At 41.6% G+C, this 17,091-nt stretch overlaps 1 protein-coding gene across 4 annotated transcripts in view; it reads left to right on the top strand.

Moving 5' to 3' along the window:
- The first annotated feature begins 8,990 nt into the window (after positions 1 to 8,990).
- The window catches only part of dbn1 (drebrin 1), a 135,173-nt gene continuing 127,072 nt past the window's right edge, over positions 8,991 to 17,091 (top strand). For all 4 annotated transcript variants that reach the window (XM_085797271.1, XM_085797274.1, XM_085797273.1 and 1 more), the window contains exon 1: positions 8,991 to 9,161. In XM_085797271.1, the coding sequence (XP_085653397.1) occupies positions 9,079 to 9,161 (83 nt within the window). In that variant the 5' untranslated portion in view covers positions 8,991 to 9,078. The remainder of the gene's footprint in view (positions 9,162 to 17,091) is intronic.

Below are 17,091 nucleotides of genomic sequence, written 5' to 3'. Positions count from 1 at the left end.
TTCAGAATAAAGCCACCCTTATTTTTTAAAATAATATACAGTAGCCTATATATAAATAAATCCCAAACATAAACTTCCTGCTGAATAAAAAACACTTTAACACACTTAAACACACAAAGTACAAGTTTCATAAAGATGGTTCATAGATCTAATCACAGGCTAAGTGACTTCATTTTAGCATTGCAATAAAAAATGCTTTAAAAAATACTATAAAAAAGAATACAAATGACGTTTTGGTTTTAAAAGAAAAGGGTATGGTAAGCATTTTCAATATGAATTTTTATTTTATTTTATTTTATTTATCAACCTTATGATTTCCTGATATTTAGTTTATTTAGTTGAATTCACAACATTAGAGTAGGAATCAGAGTTTCCTCCTGTGACTCGTCGCTCAGACACCAGGGGGCGTCAGAGCTCTGTTGATGAACTTCAGGTTTTATTTTGGAGATTTTTTTTTTGACTCTCCCATCTGTCTCTTATTATGGCGTCACACTAATATACACTTAGGTTTTTTGGGTTTTTTTTTTTACCTTTGCATTGATAGAAAAAAAACAACATCAGCCTTGTTTTGTGTTTAACTACATTTTACTGTTCACCACTGGTTTACAAATTTTAGTTCTGAGTCTCTGGTGGAGGTTTTTCCAGTCTGACCAAGGTGAATCATGGGAAATGCAGGCTCCTGTGTTTCAGAACTTGATCATCTGTAATCTCTGCTGCATCAGGACCTGTCATTGTTTCAATTTATCTCCTGTGAAGTCCCACAACTTTATTTAAATATACGGCTAAAGTGTATGTAAACACATTTAAGCTGAATTCAAACACACTAACTTTATGTAAACACACTTAAATCATTTTGTAAACACACTTTAAGTTGATTTAAATACCTTTAAATCACAACAGATAAGTTGATCTTTGAAGATGACAGACTGAAAAGTAAGTTTAATACAAATCAACATTTATAGTGCTTAATGTAAAATGTGCACACACACACACACACACACGCACACACACACACACACACACACACACACACACACACACACACGGACACACACCCTCCTCCAAGGCTTTTATTCTCAGCTTGTTTCAGAAACATGCAGAGTGTAAACATTCACACCAGAGAGGAAATGAACACATTCCTCAGTCTGCAGCAGGAACATTGTTACTGACGGTGTGTGTGTGTGTGTGTGTGTGTGTGTGTGTGTGTGTGTGTGTGCGTGTGTGTGTGTGTGTGTGTGTGTGTGTGTGTGTGTGTGTGTGTGTGTCAGCGGGAGAGAAGTGGGTTGTGTTGTTGCAGAGTTTGTCTGTAACTGGAGAACTGCAGGTTTGACCCCCGACGACTCACAGAGGAGAAAGTCAACATTATACATTGTAAAACTGTGAGTGTGTGAGTGTCTTTGTCTCTACGTCACAGACAGAATCAGTGGAGAATTTCACAAGATAAAAACATGTAACACGATAAAACTATATTTATTTTGTTTGACCAATATTTGCAACTTTCCTGCTCAGCAGCTGCGACCGTCGCCGCCGTCTGTGTTCGATCAGATATTGATTGATTCATGAACCAGAGAAACAAACAGAGACAAAAGAGACAGATGGAGACGGACTTCTTCTCTCCTCCCTCTCTCTTTCTCTCACTCTCTTTGTTTCCCATCTGTCCACCTGTCTGCCTCCTCCTGCTGAGGCATCCCTGTATAGAAGCTGATCAATAACCCGATCAATAGCCTGCTTCTCCTGCCACCGAGGAGCCGAGTGAACCCTTAAAAACAAAGAGAGGAACTAACTCGGCTCAGAAAGAGCTGTTTCTTTTTCTTTCTTTCAAAACAACAAAGTGTCATCACCTCATTTCCTTAAAACCACTGTGAGCTGCTGCTGCTTTAAAGTCAGAGTCTGTAGTTTGTAAACACAACATTCATTCACTTTCTTTTGTATAAATCTATATTTTGTCTTTTTTTTAAGGAAAATCCTACAGACTCTTCCTTTAATGTGACTGAGAAACAATAATAATAATATTATCACATTTAAATAATATAGCAGTACAAATATTTTATGATTTAAGGAATAAAAATGTCAGATATTATACTTTATTATAATATATTATATTATAGCTATTATATTATGTTGTGGCATGAATGCAATGTGTATAATGATACATGATTAGCATAAAATGAGCAACATTTACATACTTGTAGTTGAATTAAGCAGATTTTCACTTACATTCGCTTATTTTATACAGCTGAAAAAATAATAAAAACTGTTTTACATACTATATGATACATTTAAAAAGAAAGTGTTTGGTTTAAATTACATTAAAATTGAGCTCATTAAGTGATTTCTTCATGCAAACGTAAACAGAAAAGTTATAAAACTCAAATTGCCATCAGTAATATATTCCTTGGTGTGTAGCAGCGGCTCTGACCTAATTCTGCTCTCTGCAGCATTTAGTGGATTAAAACTGGCTGATTTTCTACATGTTATTTATTCCTTCCTGAAGCTGCAGTGGAGTTACTGTAATCTCCACCGTTCAGTCCTGACAGGCTAATTTAGCCTCCATTAGGGAAAAAGCAGTTTAGTGTCAGTTCAGTCTGTAGCCGGATCATTTAGAGCAGATTCACAGAGTCTGCTGTCGTCTGCACAGAAGAGCAGGGGGAGTCCTTCTGAAGTTTAATTATCGTTATTACAATGTCGAATTTCATATTTGTTTAATCCTGCAGGTAAAATTTTCATAGTTTTCATGAATAAATAAGTGTTTTACAAAGTGTTTCAGTTTCATTTAGGTAGCAATAAAACACATGGGGCACAAGTTTATTTTTAAACTTCGCCTGTGTTTTGATCCATCTATATATTATTGTGAACAACGTGTTTCGCTTGTGCGTTGTCAGGTGTTTTACGTTCTCCTACCACCCACCAGCACCTGAGGAATTGTGGCTGTGCAGGGAGATTCGTCTCACTTCTATATTGCTTTGTTGTGACATCACAAAGTGACAGGAAGTCCTGACGGCTGGTTTTAAGGCTCAGCTACAGGCTGTGTGCATTTCTCTGTGGACTGAGGCTTTGATACTTTCACAGTATTAATATAGAACCTAGAGCTGCTTTATAATCACACTACACATGGACATCTACCTTTATACTGTATGGAGCTTTAACACAAACATCTACCTTTATACTGTATGGAGCTTTAATACAAACATCTACCTTGAGTTGCAGCAGGTTCACCTTGTGTTATGTTGTTGTTTGTGCCAATTAAAGCATTCACCAGTATCAACCCACCCCCCACCCCCCCATCCCCTCCTCCATCCCCTCCTCCATCCTCCCTCCATTATCCTCCGGCCTCTCAGAGCACAGTGAAGGTATGTGGGCTCGGTGCCAGGCCCCGGCCCTGGGAGAAAAACAGCGAGGCTGCTGCTGCTGCTGCTGCTGCCCGTGTGGAGTTCAACTCAGAGGCAGGCTACAGGTTACCATAGCAACCGACCACCGCTGCCAGACGAAGGGGGAGACGGCTGGAAGAGATGGGAAGTAGCAGGGGATGGGTGGGGGGGGGGCACCCCCTCTTAAATGTCAACTTTTCCTGGAAATGAGAAGAAAAGAAGCTCTTTTCAGTCTTTTGCTTGTGGAGTTTACAAAAACCTCAGAGAACAGCTCAGAGAGAGAGAGAGGGGAGGGGGTTCCTGAACGTTACGTCAGACTTTCATTAAAAAAGTAGGCTAAAACATGTCAGATGTCAAATCAAAACGCCTCTGATTTGACATGTGCAGTAAAATAAAATATATCAAACATCATTTTCAGTTTGAACCAGAGGTATCATCTCTTCTTTAAAACTGCTCAAAGTCATAGACTGTATACACCACAAACCTAGTGCCTACATTACCCACGATGCAACTCAACCACCAACAGATTGGTTTCATGTTGTGTTCCAGACAACTACAGCTGGGGCTAAAAGGAAACCTCCTCTTTCAGGGGGTTTCAACAAAGAAATGGAGCTGATTTATAACAGGCCTAATAATAGGACTAATAATGGCCTTTATTCGGGACTTGAAAGTGGTCCATATAAAAAGTAAAAGTTAAATACAGACATGATAACAGGTCCACAATAAATAAAATAATCACATATTTACAGTTAAAAAGAAAAACAAAAAAACCCCGAACACTTAACGTAAAACAAAGACAAAGCTTTTAAACTATGAAATCATTATTTTGTTTTATTTTCATGATATTTTCTGATATTTTATCTTCTTCTGTCATGTCTGTTGTTCTCTTTTCTTATCACTCAAAGATTATCTGTGATATTTTTACTCTTTTAACTGAATTTCCAAATAAAAGCGAATATGGCAACACAACTGTCATTTGAAAAGTAACATCCTGTGGTTTGTGAAAATAAAAATAAATCCAGTCAAAATCAAATCTATTTCCTTTCTTTCATTTTTTTCAACCAGCAGCCAATAGCCGCTCACGTCGTGTTACGTAACAGGTCCTGCTGTGACGTCAGACGTTGTCATGGTTTCATTTGTAGCCAGAAAGCTACGATCGCATCGCGCTGATGGCACGAAACCGGAAGGCGGGAAATTTGCTTGTTTGGGGATTTTTTTTTTTTCGGGGAAAATGTTTCAAAGGTTGTTGGATCTGTTAACGTTTCAATCAGACAACACTATGGATCTTTGTTGTTGGTCTGTGGAGCCCCGGTGGAGCCGTGCGGGAACAGATAACAGATGAACCGGACTGATTGGACGGTAAGTCGGCTAACTATGACGTCACTTTACCTCCACCGTTGTACAGTTTTTCTCAGTTGCTAAAACACTAAACCCTGTTGTCTGAACCAAATTCTCAGTTGCCTGAACCCACTGATTGAATCAGTCACTCTTTTGGCAAAACCATCAGCACTTTTCACCTGTTTAGACACATCTTACCAACACATTTTCATTGTGATGCACCTGTGTTGCAAAATGCTGAGCACAGGTGGCAAAAGTCAAACACAAGTAAAGCACAAGTTTCACCGGTTGAACACAACAACTCAAAATTGATAACACTTGTGTCCAATGATGTGAGGGCACATATACTGTAAGCCAGTTCAGGATGAAGTCCTGTGGCCTGACCCAGTACAGAGAAATTACGCTGTGGCTGAGTTGTGCACCTCTCATTTCTATATTTTTGTACTTTATTTTTACGTAGGCTTACTGTATAGAAGTGCTAAATGCACAAGATTTCTGTTTGTCTTTGTACTGTACAAGTGCTATGTGTAAATGCACAAGATTTCTGTTTTTTGTACTCCTTTTTTTTTTTACTATGTACAAGTGCTAAATGCACAGGTTTTTTGTTTTGCAAGAGGAGAAGATGAGAGGTGACAGGGTGAAGAAAGAAAGGATGAGGGAGGGAGGGAGGGAGGGAGGGAGGGATGAACTGGGCAGAAAAAAAGAAGGAAGGAAAAGGGGATGAAATGGATGTGGAGAGGTAAGGAGGAGGGTGAAAGAAAGGGAAGGAGAAAAGTGTTACAGTAAATGCACAGGTTTTTTGTTTTGCAACATGCATTTAGCCTACAGTGAACGATAAACATTTATTTCTACAGCTTCATGTGCTGAGCATTGTGTTTTCTATTTTTCTATGTAGTGTTTAGTGGCTGCTCAGTAGTGTTTTTAATTTTGATTGACTCGGGGCACGATTTGGCAACAAAGTTCAGTTTTGGGCACAGATTGAACTGTTTTGAGGTGAAAGTTTGGTTTTGCAAGAAGAGTCTGAGGTTTTGTGAATGTAGCTTGAAAATTGGGGTTTGTGTTCACAGTTTAGAGAAAATGAGAGAAGCTTTCGAGAAATGTGTCTTAGCAATCGAGAAAAACTGTAAACGAAACATTAGCCTATCAGTTTGTAAAATAGGATTATTCCATTGTAAATGTAACTACCCAAACAGTAACGTTAGCTACAACAGTGTGTTTCTTATAGGTCTACAATATAAAATGGCAAGGATCTGTCTGTATTTTGGCTACCTAAAAAAAAATTAAATTGCAGATTAAAGCAGAAGTAAGTGGTCCGGTCGTTTTCGCTAATGCTGCGTTCCAGGCAGGCTTTTGAAATCGTAAATTACAGCTTCAAGTCACAACTTACGACTTTGTAGCGTTTCAGGCAACCCACTCGTGTTTTTCTGACCTGTTTTACCGGTGAAAGTCACTATAACGGCCACTCGTAACTTCTGACCCGTGAACTCGTACCAGATCGAACTGGTACGACTTCACGGTCGGAAAAATACGAGTTTCCTTAAACGCACCATAACAGTCCTCGTCCCTACGTCGCCACATTCACGGCGTTCCTTGGCTGCACACACAGCCCTGCATGCCGTTCTCTCTCCTCATTGGATAAAAACTGTAGGATACGATAAATGTTTTCTCCTCGGCTCAGAGCAGAGCAGAGTGACTGACAGACCCGTGTTTCAGACCAAACACTCTATGTAAGTGATTGCTGTCGGAAGATAGAACTATTTAAGACTTATATTAACACAAATATATCACTTACTTCTGCTTTATTGTTTCTCCAAAAATGTTTTCAATGGCTACAACATTTATTATAGGCTACATTTTTAAAATTCAACCAGGTGGTGGATGAGATAAGATAACAGACTTTTATTTATTCCACTTGTGGGAAATTCACTTGTTGCAGCAGCGATAAAGACAAGAAAAAGTGAAGAATTAAAACATTACAAGAGACATTTATGTCCCAGCAGTGTATCACAGCATGGGGGGCATGAATAAGAGAAGTGCTCTGCTTTTATTACCCTAACTGCTCCAAATGAAACAGTCAAGATATTGATTCTGTATTAGAAAATGTATTGCCCAATCATGTTGAATGGTATTTGAAATGAATGTTTTAGGAATCAGTGAAACTCTGCTGTATTTTAATGCAGTGACAATAAAGGCCTTTAATCTAATGAATCTAAAATTCTTTCCATGAAACTTCTGATCACAGGGAAGTAAAAAAGAAGTGTTTTCTTGCATTTATTATCTGCTTTTGCATTGCAATTCCTGAATTTCCTGCTGGGGACTAATAAAGTATTGTTATCGTTAACACCTGTGGATCAAAGTAAACAGGACTTTTTGTAACAACATAGGCTACCTAATCAGTAAGTAATAATTCTACAACAAAGTTAACAATGAGATAATATCAATGCAACAAACATGAGACACTGACAAGACAAAACTCAGCTGATAGTATGAGCTAAATGATGATGATGATGAGAAACGAGTGATGTCAGCTGATGACACGAGTGTTTTGCTTTGTCACAGATGGAAAATGCTGAGTCAGGTGCACACAACTTTTTTTTTTTTTAGCAGCTGCTGATTCGCCAACAACATGACGTCCCATGATGAACTCAGGTGTGAACTCATCATCACTCAGTCTGTCAGACACAATAATCATCATCATTAACTCAACTCTCTTTATAATGAACGTCTCAGTAGGCTACAATAAAGAGGAAGAGTGATGCCTTCAGGTGTCCACCAGACTGTAGGACGTGTGTGTTCTCTGTCTGTCAGGTGTTGCAGCGCAGTAACTTGGCAACTGGCAAAATATATAACAGTAAAATGTCATTAGAAGCTGAATTTATTTGTGTTTTTAACTCCCCATGCAGGGGGAATGTGAATGTTAGTGACATTTTCAGTTTGTGTATCCAGAAACATGATCCCTGCGTGATTAAAGGACCTGAACGATGGGATTTTTGAGGCTGATACTGAAATTAAGGAGTGAAAAGTTCTGATATTAAACAATCAATGAATGACTGATATTCCTCATTTTCCGCTCTTGGGTTCCCCCTACAGTTGTGGAGTGTAATTCCCCTTTACAGTAATGTTGTAAATACAAGTTGCGAATTGAGCCCAATTAACTTTTAAATAACACAAACAACAAAGAAAAAGAAACACAAGCAACTCAATTATGACTTCCCAAGAAAGCAACGACCTGCACATTTCATATCAACTGCAGCCACTGAAATTCACTTTTGCTTTAGAGTTGTTCATGCAAATTTTTCTGTTAACTGTTAATTTCCCTGAGAATCAATAAAGCTGACTCACAAAACAAAACAATTAGTTTCAGTCCAGTTGAACATAATGTCTCCTTTCCTTGAATTTCTTTTAAGTTATTATGAAATTACAGCCTTATAAAATTAATTGTTTTGCCTGATTAATGATTTTCTTTATGGATTTTAATCAGTTCTGCTCTGACTCTGAGGTAGCAGCTGCACGGTGTCATGCAACCCCTGGTTCAAAATGTCTGTTAATGTGAACAGTTCATCAAGTGGAAGATGAAATGATCTCCAAAAGACATAAAGTTAAACATGAAACACTCTTTTTCAATATTTTTTAATCAATATCAGTGTATTATTTTAGTTTTCTACAGTTTCAGAGTGAAAAGGGGAAACAAAGCAGCAGCCTGCAAAAGAATGGGAAACCCAGGAGACTTGAGCTTTCAGATATCTTTGACCAAGGTATCAGACAAGATATTTACTATTTACATGCTGTGATAGTTTCCAAAGGGGGGGGGGGGGGGGGGGGGGGCTAACTATGCAGGAGGCCCAAACCTTTGCTTAGGGCCCTTTAAAATAATATTATATAGATTAAAATGTCAAGTGAATGTGTCATCTGTAACTTTATGTCGTTTGGAGATCATTTCATCTTCTACTTTGAGTTTTTCCTCAGTCGATGTGAGGGTCTAAGGGCAGAGGATGTTGTTATGATGCCATGTAAAGCCCTTTGAGACAAACTGTTGGTAAAATCGGGCTAATAAAATTGCCTTGCCTTGCCTACTTGTCCAAACTTTTGCATCACATCATGACCCTGTAAATACAGATGTGAACTCTCCTCTCCGCGGCGCTAGGACCCGTCAGCTCTGCTCTCTCCTCTGGTGCTGTAACACGGCGGCGCTAGGACCCTCCTCTCGGGCACCGCGGTCTTCTCTTTGTCTCCACCAGTCAGCGCCTCCTCCTCCTCTCCTCCTCCTCTTCTCTTCCTCCTCCTCCTCCTCCTCCTCCTCTCCGTCCTCTCTCAGTCTCACTCCGTGTCTCTCTCCATCAGCAGCGGTCTGGATGCCTGCACGGACACAAACATGGCTGTGAATCTCGCCAAGAACAGACTGGCCCTGCTCACCGCCTACCAGGACGTCATCGACGAGACCTCGGACACCGACTGGTGAGTGAAAAAGACCCCGGTACCGGAGCGAACCGGCTCGGCTCGGCCCAGTCCGACCATCCCTTCCTCTCCTCTCCTTCCCTTTCCTCTCCTTCCCTTTCCTCCTCCTCCTCTGTGTCTCTCCATCTCTTCTCTCTCCGGGGTTTTGTTGTCCGGCGGGTGGATGATGATGATGCGCATGCAGGACCGGTGGCGCACGCACCCGCACCGTGCATCTTCGCCATCACCGGTTAACGGGCTGTTGTTAAACTACAGACACACTCCTCATACACACACACACACACACACACACACACACACACACACACACACACACACACACACACACACACACACACACACACACACACACACACACACACTTACACTCACAGACACACACAGACACACACACGTTGTCAGGACAGACGAGTTCCCTCTGCAGCTTTACCTTCTCTTAATTAAGCGCATTAGGAACCAGCAGCAGCAGCAGCGGGAAGAGTGAGTGTGGGAGCGGGTCACAGGGAGCAGCCGGTCCGGTCCGGTCCGGTCCCGTGTGTGTGTGTGTGTGTGTGTGTGAGGAGCTGCACTGCTGCAGACTCACTCACTCTGTGCGCACCGGACAAATAAGTGCAGGCAGCGCAAAGAAGCTTCGTTCCTCTCCTCTGCGCTGCAGCCAGAGAGGAGAGGACTTATGGTTTATGACTCCCCCCCTCTCCTCCTCCTCACCCCATTTGCCCCCCCTCCCTCCCTTCCTTTTTCAATCTGGAAGCGATTTCAGCCTCTTTTCCTCTACGCAGCGGTGGTGATGGTGCCTGGCCGAGCCCCCGGTCCAGAGACAGAGACAGTGGTGATGAGCCCCCTGCTGCATGATCCCCCTCTGTGCAGCACGAGGAGGGCGGAGAGGAGAGAGGGGCGAGGCCGGGGGTGTGGGGGAGAGGAGGGGAGGGGGTTGGGGAGGAGGAGAGGGGGAAGTGGGGAAAGGAGGAGGAGGAGGAGGAGGGGGGCGTCCATCATCACTCTTTGTGGCCTCTCCTCACTTGGAAATGGTGCACGAGGTGGGAGCTGATGAAAACGCCCGCTGACATATTTGATGATGTTGGAACCGGAGCACGTGACGGGTTTGCGCACGTGCACGACGGCGTGCCATTAAATTCCCCATTTTTTAAATATTTTATTTATATATATATACATAAGTGTATATATATGGAGATTTAGTTCAGTGGATGTAGGATTTGTATTTTTAGTCGTTGTTGAGTCATTGATTATGTTTTAATTATGCTAAAAAATACACAGACAGCCACGTGCACGTTTGTAGGGGGTGGGGGGGCTGAATGCATGAGGACGTTTCAGGCTTTAAAAAGTATAATACAAAGGATGAAGGATATAAAAAAAAAAAAAAAAAAAAAAAAAAAAAGGATGAAGGATATTTACATAGCACTTATTATTAATTATTAAGAATTACACTTCAAATTAAAAACAAATAACCATCAACTACAATAAGGAAACGCCTTTGAACTTGAATGAGGACACCAACCCAGACAATAGATGTTATATTATATGTAATATGTTGTAATTAAGTGGCACCTTATCACAGTTATGGGACCTTTTCTAGCTATAGAAGGTCCCTACAGGCCAGTTTTAAGATGATTTGACTTTCACTGCTACATTTAGCCTATGCAACGCTAAAAACAATCATGTTTTTAATCTTAGCTATAATTAAAGTTTACCAAGTGAACTCTGCGTTCCTTCATGATCAGATTTCATCCACAGATCAATATTTGTCCTCATCCCTCCCCTCAGTTTGGGCCTAAAATGATTTTGTATGTCACACAGTTTTTATCTGTCCAGATACTGACGTTTTAAAAGCACTAGATTGATCGATTGATCGATTATATGAATGAATGAACGAATAGTTGGCTGGTTGGTTGGTTCATATTGATCAGAATTATTATTGATTCTAAGTTTGTGTTTGTTTCCATAAGTGTTTTCTCACCACTCCACCATACAATAAGTTGGTTGGAGATTGAGCTGGATAACGAACTGTGATTTCTGGATTAAAATGAATAAATTATAATTCTGATCATTTTGACGCCCATAAATGGACGTTCCTTCCTGCGTTCCTTTCCTAACTCAAAGTGGTTAATCCCTATCAATATGCGGCGGCACGACGTCTGTGAAGCTGAAATATTGTGTCATTAGTGAGTAAAATTACGGAGTTAATCACTTTATCGTCGGCTGCACATGAACACTGTGTCGCTGCCAACTAGGAATTCCCGGGCGCTGGACTTTCCCAGCAGCATGTGAACCCGTCACAGGAATGTCATGTTATTGGTGAATTAAAGTGATGTCAGAGAAAAGAACAGAGCACCACGGGAATTTTACAGGACTATTAAACTGGTCTGGCTCTTCATCTCATCTCCCTCTTCTCTTCTTCACACTGAGAACACAGGAAGGACTTTTATTCTTTTATTCAGTCGCTGCTGCAGTTTCAGGAGTTAATCAAACAGCTACAGGTCGTTGGTGGAGGTCGTGTTTGACTTCAAGTTAAACTGTAACCGTAAACTGTTGTCCTTGGTCATGGTCATGATAAGTCAGCTGTGCTACTGTAGCAGCGTAATGCCAAAGTCCAACTTAAAATCATCATATACACAGTGGATAGCTGTTATAAAGCTGCCAGTGGGCCCTGCACCTCCGGTTCGATGCCGCCAACATGCATCACATTGCTGTAAATCAAGAGCAGACAAACAAACAAAACCATTACAAGCAAATGGTAATTGTCACTCAAGGGTTATTTCCTGTTTTCAGTGGGTGGCGCCATGACTGTGTCGTCCAAGTTGGCCATGTTTAAAAAGGTTAAGTTGGAAAAGCAACTATTATTGTTATTGTTAGCATTATTAGCTAATAGCAGCTTATGATGATGACGACACAATATGTGATAGTTTGTGAGTGATAGCAACATAACAACATGTCAGCAAGTAGAAGTTGCACAAAACTGTTGGTGCAACAAAACAAACTTTAGTTGAGCTGCTTATATTCACTGTTGATGCTTGGAGCAGCCATCTTGGAGTGCGAGCTTGGGGTCGCTGAAGTTTCTCTGGGGCGTTTCTGAGGACGGATAACAGAGTTTGACGACGTGCGTTGGAGTTGCAACGACTTCTCGCTTCATAACGAAAATGAGCCACATCGCCCACCACAGACCAAACCTCCGATAAAAACGCAAAATGCTTCACAGTTGAGTTTTGAAAAGTTTAAAGATGATCCTGACCAAATATGATGGATGAGAGTTTGTTCCTGAAATCACAAAAAAAACAGAATCAAAGTTGTAGATTGAATTCAAAATGGCTGACTTCCTGCAAGACGCTTTTTTCGTACGTCTTTCCATGTTGCATGAATTTCATTCTTCAGGATGCAATTAAGTCAAAACAACTTTCTAGGCGGTGTCTCTGAGCCCCTTGGCCACGCCCACAGGCAACTCTTATTTGACAGTAAACAGATTAATGTGCTCCGGTCCTGAAAACATACAGTTAATTGTGTTAAAGTGGTGTGACAGAGTGTGAAGGTCTGCCGGTCTCTGACTGATGAGCGTGACCTCGGCATCACCGGAGGTTGAGCAGTGATTGGACTCTCAGGTTTCAGACCAAGTCAAACACTCAGTCACCGTCTTCTTCACCGTATGAAACGTGAACCTGAGCCATCTGCTGCCGCTCGTTAGTTCAGGTTCCTTCAACACAAACACAGGTTTTGGTTTCAGTTCCACATTTTGTCTCTGGTTTAGATGATAGTGTTGAGGTTTTTAGATAATTCACAATAGCAACAACAGTGTGAATGATAACGACTGATCCTGAGTCAGTGTCATAAACAGACTACTACATGTCACCTCCTTTCACAAAGTTTCAAACAGTCAATCAATCAGCAGATTAATAGATAATTTAAATGAGGATCAGCTGCTTCTTTCTAATTCATTTAATCGGGATTGAAAGTGAAATAACATGCTAGCATTGAAAGTGTCAGCAACACGACCACTTAATGCAGATCTTTTTGAGTTGATACATTTATACTTAGTAATAGTTACTTTACTACTTAAATCGTACTTTTTCTCTAATAGTACAGCGGCTAAGCATGAAAATTGTGCACTTTTTGAAAGAAACATGAAACTTCTACCATAGTTAGTTTATGCCATGAGGTTTATTTTAAGATCGGGAGGGAAGTCAGATTTGACCTCTGAGGCCCGGGAGAGGTCAAATCCAAGATGGCCGCCAATAATATTCAAAAATGCCTATCGCTGGAACCAAACACAGTAGAAAAACACTTAAGGTGTCATTTCCCACTTATTTTTGGGTGCCCATTCTGTTGGTGATACCTTTGAGACCAATAGAATTCAAAAAAATGCATTTAGATCAATGTGGAGGTCAAATTATGCAGACATAGGGAGGTGAACAGTGCAAAAAGGTAGTTTATTTCCAAAATAATAGCCTAACAGTGATGATGATGTTAATAATGATGATAATAGTGCCAATAATAATAATCATTATCATAATAAGTTCTTTTTTTAAACTGATTTATTATTAACTCATTGGCTGCCAGCCATTTTCAGAGTAGAGAGCTGCATACTGCCAGCCGTTTTAGAGCATTTTTTACAGACCCTTTCAAGACCCACAGAATATTGTGTTCATGTAAACATGTAAACACCAAAACTACCAAGAGTAAGAGTAGACTCTCTTCTTTCATTAGGAAAAAAAAGTTTGTTTCTACCTTTTTCCATTCTTTAGTAAACGGCAGTAGAACATTGGCTGGTTTCGCCAAAAACACCTGTTTTTGACCAGAACACATTCAAGAAAATGCATTTATGTAAAGGTGCAAATCTGCAATTTAATAATACTGTCGCCCTCCTCTTTCCGCGGAGAGAGGGGTGGTGTCCGACGCTGTGTGGAAGCATTGCGAAGGCCCATGGAGGGGAGTTGACACAATGTGCTTTCGCCCAGTACTCTGAATTAGAGTTCTCAATTTCAACCCAAACCCGAGTAAGGCCGATGGGTCGGGTTGGTTTGGCACAAGATGCTGTGTGTATCTCCAAAAAACCACAATGTTTTTGTGGCCGAAATTGAATCAGTTTCACCCACTGATAAGGTGCTGCTGCGTCACTGGCACCATCTGCTCTCGCTGCAAAGAAAGCATGTCACTTTTTTAGTTTAGTTTTCTTTTTTTTTGTTGGGCTGGGCTGGGTTTGGCCAGACAACTAATGCTGGTGTATCGAGCTCTGTCGGGTCCGGGCTTAAAACCCACGGGCCGGGTCAGGTCGGGTTGTAATTTTCAGGCCCGTTGAGAACTCTACTTTGAATGTCAAAGTGAAGAAATTTAATGAAGTGCAGGTAAACGGAGTAACTATTGGCACTTTTCCACTACACAGTCACGGCACGGCTCAGTAAAGGTGCTTTTCCATTACAGCTGAGTTCTCTAGTTCCTCCTCAGCAGGGGTGGGGGGATCGCAAGGCCACACTGTTTCTCTCTCTATTTTCGATCTTCTCGTCAGCTCCAAACTCACTTGTCTGTTCCTCGATTACGGACCACAGCGTGGTTTTCCACACAGCATCATTTAACTCGGGTGAAGGAATAACAACGGTCTCGGTACAGATGAATTCTCATGTCGGACATCGCGCTCACGACTCTTCCAGTGACAACGCTCTGCCCAATCAGTGGAAGGCAGTCGGCTGACGTCACGTTTTAGGTATGGCCGTTCCAGGATTGAGGACTACGGCCCTCTCCAGGAGCCGAGCTGGTCCTCAAAGGGATGAGGGACGGCCGCAAGGGTGGCTGGTGCCCTGAGGGGACCTCTACACGACGCTGGCTGGCCCTCTATAACGGGAACCCCGCCTGGCTGCATCCCACCGGCTGGCGGTCAGCTGGGGGCAGTTTGGGCTCGTAATGATTATAGAAGGTGGCGGACCAGCTGCTGATGCAGAAATGGGTCCGTATGGGCTGTATCATGTCGTAGTACTCACGATGGCGCCTGACGTGCAGGTAAACACGGAAAGCCGTATGACCCAGTAGCCAAATGCCTCGTCATCTAATTAGTGACACACATGAATGGATGAACGAGATTCCCACTGTCCCTACCTACTATCTAGCGAAACCCCCTGACAACCGGGTTTTGATTACAGCGAGTAGAGCCGTTGGTGACAGGGTTGGCGCGTGGCCGGATGGTGGTCCGCTGGTCCTCTCCAATCTCGCACCGCATGTTTGTGGAGAACCTGGTGCTAAATCACTTGCAGACGACCTGATTCTGGGTCAGGGTTTTGTACGTAGCAGAGCAGCTCCCTCGCTGCGATCTCTTGAAAGTCAGCCCATGATCCAAGCTTTTGTCGGTCTGAGGGCGTGGGCCCCCAGTTGGCAGTCCCCCTCATCCCTCACCGGTGGACCAGGGGCACGGTGGCAGCCCTCAGTCAGGCAAGGATAGAGGAGGAGGAGCACCAAATGGACCGGAGCCTGAGAGCCAGGGAGAGAGTAACAAGCGGCTGTGGTGTACTAGTGCCACGAACAGAGCCGAGAGACAGTGTCTCTTTAACTCATTGGCTGCCATTGATGTCTATAGACATGTTGTTTCTGTTGTATATTAACTTCAAAGTCACTGTTCTGCTTGACATGTTTCTTTCCACAAAAAGCTTGTTTTCTCAGTGTTCTGGTCAAAAACAGGTGTTTTGGTCAAAAACAGGTGTTTTGGTCAAAAACAGGTGTTTTTGGCGAAACCAGCCAATGTTCTACTGCCGTTTACTAAAGAATGGAAAAAGGTAGAAACAAACTTTTTTTTCCTAATGAAAGAAGAGAGTCTATTCTTTCTCTTGGTAGTTTTGGTGTTTACATGTTTACATGAACACAATATTCTGTGGGTCTTGAAAGATCTGTAAAAAATGCTCTAAAACGGCTGGCAGTATGCAGCTCTCTGCTCTGAAAATGGCTGGCAGCCAATGAGTTAATAGTAAATCAGTTAAAAAAAAGAACTTATTATGATAATGATTATTATTATTGGCACTATTATCATCATTATTAACATCATCATCACTGTTAGGCTATTATTTTGGAAATAAACTACCTTTTTGCACCGTTCACCTCCCTATGTCTGCATTATTTGACCTCCACATTGATCTAAATGCATTTTCTTGAATTCTATTGGTCTCAAAGGTATCACCAACAGAATGGGCACCCAAAAATTAGTGGGAAATGACACCTTAAGTGTTTTTCTACTGTGTTTGGCTCCAGCGATAGGCATTTTTGAATATTATTGGCGGCCATCTTGGATTTGACCTCTCCCGGGCCTCAGAGGTCAAATCTGACTTCCCTCCCGATCTTAAAATAAACCTCATGGTATAAACTAACTATGGTAGAAGTTTCATGTTTCTTTCAAAAAGTGCACAATTCCCCTTGATTTGAGGGCTTAACCGCTGTACTATAAGGAAACTAAGTTTTATACTTGATTAAATTGATCCATAAGAGACACAGGAAAGTCTTTTTGTGTGGAGCTCAATAAAACACTGATATCGCTGCCTGTTCTCCCCACTGGTTGTTGAGAAAACTCGATGTGAGAAAGCAGCGTTGCCAACTTTTCACCTTCTGTAGTAACATAAATTTGGTTTAAGACCTGTTAAACAAGATTTTTTTTCTCCAAAAAAGCTTGTAGCTACAAGTTTAGCATCATTTTGCTGCTTCAAGCTCTTTTCTCTGCGGCCGCTCGTCTCAGCTCAGTCTTTGTGTTTGGTTGATTTAGTAATCTGGATTTTAGCGGCAGCTTGTTAGTATTTATGCTAAACAAATCTGCCTCGCAGCGTTCAAACAAATCTTTATTGACAGTTTTCAGTATCTACAGTAGGATGGTGAGTGTGTGTAAGTGTGTGAATGTGTGTGTGAGCTCTCAGGATGTGACTGATGATTGAACCCATCGATGGTGTGACAACAG

This window comes from Trachurus japonicus, chromosome 14 (assembly GCF_045865225.1).
Source record: "Trachurus japonicus isolate A0001 chromosome 14, Traja_1.0".
In the NCBI taxonomy this organism is placed as follows: Eukaryota; Metazoa; Chordata; class Actinopteri; order Carangiformes; family Carangidae; genus Trachurus; species Trachurus japonicus.
Note: the sequence above shows the minus strand (reverse complement) of the source record. Positions and strands in the feature narration are given on the sequence as shown.